This window comes from Eurypyga helias, unplaced genomic scaffold (assembly GCF_000690775.1).
Source record: "Eurypyga helias isolate BGI_N326 unplaced genomic scaffold, ASM69077v1 scaffold20611, whole genome shotgun sequence".
NCBI lineage: Eukaryota > Metazoa > Chordata > Aves > Eurypygiformes > Eurypygidae > Eurypyga > Eurypyga helias.
The window spans coordinates 40144-47274 of NW_010230458.1; the positions used below are offsets into that span (position 1 = coordinate 40144).

General features: G+C 39.8%; 1 protein-coding gene across 1 annotated transcript in view; it reads left to right on the forward strand.

The window, feature by feature from the left end:
• LOC104516440 (dedicator of cytokinesis protein 1-like) overlaps window positions 1–7131 on the forward strand; it is a gene marked incomplete at both ends in the record, with an annotated part of 48697 nt that overhangs the window by 34214 nt on the left and 7352 nt on the right. The window contains 2 exon segments of the mRNA XM_010160766.1: window positions 1506–1643; window positions 4112–4257. Coding sequence (XP_010159068.1) covers window positions 1506–1643; window positions 4112–4257 — 284 coding nt within the window.

Sequence of the window (7131 nt, forward strand, 5' to 3'; positions counted from 1 at the left end):
ATATCATTTACTTCATATTGCTTGATTTTATAAATCGGAGATGGCTGATCCCTAGGACAGGCTCATTAGTGCTTTTTCTGCTTGTAAAAATTATCTCAGAGCTGAAGATTCAGGCCCCATCCATACTTCATCCTGGTAATTCAATTTTTTTTTTTTTTTTACAAGAATCCCTTTTAAAAGTCAGCAGGTTCTTTTAAATAAATGAGCCAAGTGACCACTTATTCCTGCAAAGAAAGGAGGGTCACAGTGTGGCCTGATAATGACAAAAATTTGGAAATTCATTTACTTGCTCAGAGCAGGGAAGTTTTCTGATTTCCGTGTTTCATTTTTGCAGAGTGCAGATCCGTGTGGCTATAAATAGAAGAGGCTACAGTAAAACATTTTGTCATTACTCTAAGTTCTCTTTATAGTCTTTTAGGAGAAGAAACTGTGACTGTTTAAATAGTGCCAAATCACAGAGAATCATCTTGATAAGATTCTTGAGTTTGTTCATCTGTAATTCAGCTGTATATTTATTATTTTCATTACTAATAAAGCTACTCCTTCTGATTGCTACTTAGTCTTATTAGAAAAATCTGGGTTTAATCAGTATTATGATTTAATTATGAATTATTAAGAAGAAGGCTCTCAGCTTGATTGCTGCAGAGAATATCTAAGTTAGACTCAGAGCACTGTGTGGGCTGAAACAGAGCTGGAAGAGGAAATATTTTTCCTAAGCTGGAGGTAGAAAACTCTAATGGTATGTCTGGATAGCTCTGGGAATGAAAATGTCTCTCTTAAAACATTTTAAAAGGTCAGCTACACCTCCACACTATGAACTAATTGTATAATCCTGTGTTGGCATGGATATTCTGTGACAGAAGCCTTGAAGATAAATGATTATTTTCGGTTACAAAAGAGGATTAATTTAATTTTTTTCCAGTATGGTCCCAAAGACAAGAAAATAAGTTTTCTAAGGATAAATGTATAGTATATAAAACTGGATGTTTTATTAATAAATATTGCTCTGCAATATGTACGTGTCCAAGGATGTAGCTTATTTGCAGTTTTAGAAACAGCGTTTATTAAACTTACAAATATTTCCTCCTTCAAGGTTTTATTCTTATGAGACTGGGAAAGGACTGATATTAATAACCTGGTGTGAGACTTGTCATTCATCAGTTTGCCATTTTGAAGTACAGCGTGTATGGGGGCCTGTGAATATAACATCACAGGAATATTTGTGTTATCTGATAAATTCAGCTGTGCCTCCAGGAAGTGATTCCTGGGCAGAACTATGGGTGTATTCATTTTCAAGGGCTTTGGTTAACAGAGAAGAAAGGAAATCATATTACAGATTTTTCGATCTTTTTTTCTATGTTGTCCTTCATATGCAATGAATCATGATGGTGATAATTGTTGTTGTTATTATTATTATTATTGCATGAGATCTTTCACTCCTCTTACAACACGTGTAGGAGTAAAAAGGACTCGGCAGACCGCGGCAACGTAAATCTTCTTTCCAGATCCCGTTCCTGGCGGAAGGCATCCGGATTCACGGGGAGAAGGTGACGGAGGCACTGCGGCCGTTCCACGAGCGGATGGAGGCCTGCTTCAGGCAGCTGAAAGACAAAGTGGAAAAACAGTACGGGGTCCGAGCTGTCGTAAGTTTACTGCTAACGTTACACTTCCCAAATACCTGGAATTTCTCTAAATTACAGGAAACATTTTATTTCTCTACTATTACTCTTACTGATGAAAAAAGCAGTGTCGATGCAGCATTGCCTGGTTGTTCTCAGTGGTGATCAAATTATTAATTGCTGAGCAGATGCTATGTAAGATGTTCAGAAAGCTTTGCTACTTTCATTTTCTAGCACGGGAACAATATTCTAAATTGCCTGAATCTGTTCCTTGAAAGTCAAGATAATTCTTCAGTATTCCATTTTTAAAGGAATTGGGTTGTAAAAGTGAAAAATTGCCACTATAGGATGATTTTTCTGGAGCTGAATGTTTTCATCTTTAAGGCACGGCAAAGGATTTGGTGCCGTTTCCAATGGCTTCGTTCTGCTTGTGGCTTGAGCGTTACCCACCAGCAAGGAAGGCCAAAAGCCAGCACACAGCTTCGTAAATCAGCATGTAACTGAAAATTCAGTCTAAAGCCAGGCAGATCGGTTGGTGTTATGTGGATCGGGTTTGATACTGATTTAAAAACCTGAGATGCAAGTGGTTAGGGTTGCTCTAAGGCTGGCTATGTGGAGCTGATGTCCCAGTAATATATTGAAGGCTACCAGGGTGAGCTTTATCTCTGTCTACTGATAGTCCTGGCAGCGGTGTTGCAAACATGCTGTAATTTTTAGGTTTATTTTTGTGACGACAGCAGTGCGTGAATCTTGCATATGTGCTTACATATCTTTGCACTGCTCCAGAAAACAAAACACCAGAAAATGACCCCTGTGTCTTCTAACGCAGAAGTAGGCGCGTACGCTGCCACGATGGCCTGGGGCACCGTCAGCTCCCTCCCGCCAGCCCTCTGATGGCGAGCCTGTCCGTGGTGCGTGGGAAATTCCAGGGTCCCCCTGCTTTGCTGCAGAGGTGTTTAGCTGAACTTGGAATCATCAGACCTCCTCGCTGTTGAGTTGCCTTGTTCGTTTTGGTTCACCACATGTATTAGATTTCAAGCTGTAGTACGTATCCAATTTTTAGAGAAAACTTTACATGTGCGCTGTAACAACATACAGTTTATCTCCAAAAGAGCAAAGGGTGTGATGTAATTTAGGACAATACACATTTTCCCCAAATTGGACTAAACAACATCCCATACCAGAACCCATTTCCCACAGAGAGGACTCGAAAAGCAGTGATTTATTTTTTATAATCGTGGTTTATTTAAGATCCGCCTTCGGTCAGCCAAAGCCATCTAAAGACAAAGGAAATCACCACCAGAACATTAAGGACTGGGTCAGAGGTCAGGAAAGCTGGCTTGCTAGCCTGTATTTGGACTGCCGTCTCATTTCCAGCCCTGGCTTTCCCTGGCATCCTGGGAAGTGCCAAGGGACTTTTTTCTCTGAGTGCCCAAAGCCTAGGTGGAATAGTGCATGCAGTGAAATATCCTGTTGTATTTTATGGCAAGCCTTCCTTCAGAGATTCATTTTCACTTCTGTCTATAGCGATGACATTCTTTTTAATGAGAACACTCAGATCTTATGTGGAACGTGCCGGCCTTTATGGTACCCTTCTAAGTGGCGTTCCATTTGGAGTCCTTCAGATCCCATCTTGCTAATATATTTAGGAAGAGAAAAGTTCAAATAGTAATTTATTTCCAAGGAGAATAGGAATAATGGACATTAATGATACTTGCGTGTCAGTCACTTCAGTAATATACATTTACATCATCAAGGACATGACTGGAAAGTCATATGCAGGTGGTGTTATCTTTCTACTTTCACTCTACCCACCAGTAAGAATTGTCAGGATTGATGGAGTTTTATCGCTTCTCTCTGTCGTGTACAAGGCCAATTTACCAGTAACTGACAGGGTGGAAAATATACCTGTAATTAAACAGCAGGAGATTCGTATTTGTTGAGTGAAAGAGTTCATTTATTTTATGCATATATCAGTTATTAATGACTAACAAAGCTTGTATAAATATTCACAACTCTGAAACAAAAAAAAATGTTTCATATATTTTCTTCTTAACCTAAATATCACTCTGCAAATTGGCTCTCTTGCCATAAAGTTCCCCTTAGTGGGTTTTTTTTATTATTTTTATTTTGTTTTTTTAAAAACTCCAGTTAATTTAAATGTACTGACAGGGCAGTCACTTCAGTTGCAGAAATGGGTTGAAAAAATGTTACTTTTAAAAAGCTCCTTTTAAAGCCCAGATGTAAAAAAAGCCTGTAAATTCTATTGAAGCAAATGGACTATTGGGATATGTTGTAAATTATCCATATTTCCTTAGTCCTTTAAATGGATTTTCTTTAGAATTGTTTGTTGTTAAACATCATGTACAATTAAGTAATATAAAAATCCACATAGAAGCAAAGTTGTCAAACCATTCTAAATTTTTTTTTTTTAGGCAGATGTCAGCTACATTGTGATTTAAGAAGTAAGATCTTGTGTTTCTTTATTGCAGCTTTCAACTCTGGATGATAGACGAGGCAGTCGGCCACGGTCTATGGTGAGATCCTTCACGATGCCGTCGTCTTCAAGACCCCTCTCCGTTGCGTCGGTGTCTTCCATCTCCTCCGACAGCACGCCTTCTCGACCTGGCTCAGATGGGTACATATGAAATAGTCATTCAGGGCTTATCTCTGGAAAGCATGGTTTGGTGTGCAGATGGATAGGGTTTTAGGATTGTCACCGAACTGGTCCATATCTCAGTGCTATCATGGTGTTACTCCCTCCAATCCTACTGACTCTGCCCGTCTGGCAGCATGACGTTTGTTTGATCTCGTAAGGAACTGTGGGGTTTTCTGTTGGATCTCCTCCCAGTGTATTTTATTCCAGATTTTCTTCATTATAATACCCCACAACCATAAATGTGACATAACAGTGTGAGTAACTGGAGTGGGTGGGGATGAGGCTTTTAAGTGACAGCCTAATATTGGCTAAAACCCCCCAGCCTATATAGACATTTATCTCAAGATATATTCCTTGTCCTTTTTTTCAACCATATAATGCTCTTGGTCCTCTTTAAAACAAAAGTAAACAAAAAAACTCCCAAACAAACAGCAGATAAATTATCCCCTTTTAAAGTATTACAAGTTTAATAGTTCAGAAGGGATCTTTTGCAAAGTCGGCGATGAGACGTGTGTTCAGCCTGCCCTGTTACGCTTAACAGGTGGAGCTTGGCAGAAGGAAGGGATTAGCTAACTGCTCAATCATTGAGTCTCACTTTTGCTGCCAGAGGAAAAGCTGCTTACGGCAAGATTGTACTTCAAGACTTATCAAGATATTTCACATGAGAACTGGGAATTCTGTTGATAAGCCCTGTCTCACAGTTGCATCCCTCAGAAGAATGAAATAACCTGTTTTCTTTCAGGGGTTCCCATGCAGCCTCTGAAGTCCCTTCTCCCTTTTCCTCCCCCTGGGCATTCTCATAATCCTCAATGTTTGACCAAGGTGGCAGTTTTTTAAAAGCCTGGTGAAGGTCTGCTAACTTAGAGATGTGCTAGAAACGTTCATGTCCCTTGTGCACCTTCCGAGGGAGTTATTACCTGCCTAGGGAGAAAAATCATCAAGAAAAATTAAACAGAGCACCGAAGGACCAACATCATACTTACCTTGATTACACACAGTTTATTTATCCATTGGGAGGAACAGCAAACAGAGTGCAATTCAGCTCTCATTACGTTACCCTCCATAACGCGTGTGCGGTGAGTCATGTTGATAGAAATGTAGGACAGCAGAGACGATAATGCGTTTTGACTAATTCATCCACAAAAGTTGTCTTGCTGGAGCTTGGGGATAACTACCATCCCAAGTTAGTGGGCAACTTTATTTTATCTTGGAAGAAAAACACTGTTTCTTTCCCTGCCTGCCTCTACCTCTTCCTCTTTTTCCTTTCAAACTCATTATATGTATTTTTCTTTCACCATTGGATGCTATTTTCTTAATTTTTGCACCTCCATCCCAGCTTTGTTGTAATAAGTGTCACTCAGCAGTTTGGGAGGGTCTCATGAGTCCACTCAGTACGTATATTAAAAAAACACCTCACAAAGATCGTGGTGCAGCTCAGCTCCTGCTCGGAGCCCAGGGCAATGCAGCTGTATAACACATGTGAGGAAAACATCATGAGCAACTATCATCACTGAGAAGACCTGAAAATTGGCTTGGTCAGGGGAGCAGATGTAAATAACATAATGAAAGGCCTAAAAAATTCAAATTACTCTAAAAATCATGTGGGTGGCTTGTTGCTACTAACTTGGAAGAAGTTCACCTATCTACCTACCATAGTTGCCCAGGTTTATGGTCCATTGTCCTCTTCCCCTTTCCTGACTTTTCTTAAGTTAATTCCGAGATCAGAAAACAAAAACCCAAGTAAAAGTGGTTTAAAAACAGACTACCTTGCCCAGATCACCCGCTTTACGTTTTACGCCATCTCCCAGCTTCTCCTGCTTTGAGGCTTTTAAACAGTAAAAACTCAAAGCAGACCTTGACACAGTATGTGTTTTACAACTCCCAACTCTGTGTGCAAATAAAACTGACTTTAAAAAAGGACCTTGGGTTTATTCACTGCTTAAAATGGGACTTAGAAATGCGAATCGGAGCGCTTAGGAGCGTGTTGGGGAGGGGGGAAGTCCCCATGTGCCTCTGGTTTGCCGTCTGTTGCGAGTCCTGATGTACTTCAAATACGGCGTGCTAGCCCGTTTTATCACTGATACATTGAATACAAATAATTAATAGTGCTAATAATAGTAATGCCTGGAAGGGAAGCAATTAATCATTGTCTGAAGAATGGCAATTCCTCTTGTAAACCTGCAGTCAGCCTGCGAGGCGGCTGTCACTGCCCTCCAGCCCAGCGCAGCTTGGCAGAAGTGGCTAAAATATGCAATTCCAGTGGCTAAAAACAGAGTCTTGGGAGATCTGCCTTCTGGTGTGGGCTTTGTCACTGGTGGGCATTGTGGCCCGGGGCAACTCATTGCCCTCCCTTTGCCCTATCTGTAAAATGGGATGAAAAAAGCTTGCAATTCTGTCTCCCAACCCATGTGAAATTTTGGATATTGCTGCTAATGGAGGGGATTAGGATGACCTCACTAGAAATGGTCTGAAATACGAACCCTCCAGTATTTCACAGCAAAGATTGTAGCTGGTATGTGCATATTACTTTCACGACGTTAATAAGCAAGCTTGTTTCATTTTTGGGAGTTTTTTTAGTTTGGTTTCAGTTTTGTAATGTGGTGATTTGAGACATGCTCTTAAAATCTGTAATTTTAACAAGAGCATGCTTTTAGGAGTTTGCTTAGTTTATAAGATAAAATAAATTATAAAATACTTTGCCTAGCTACGAGTGTTTTAGCTTGTTAAGAGCAAAGTATCTCTTTACTTTTTATTTAAAACAGTCATTAAAAAAGTGAGATATTAAAGACTCCTTTAAATTACTGAGTAAAATCAGCTAAAAAGAGTTTTAGTTAATTATTACTTAGCATTGTG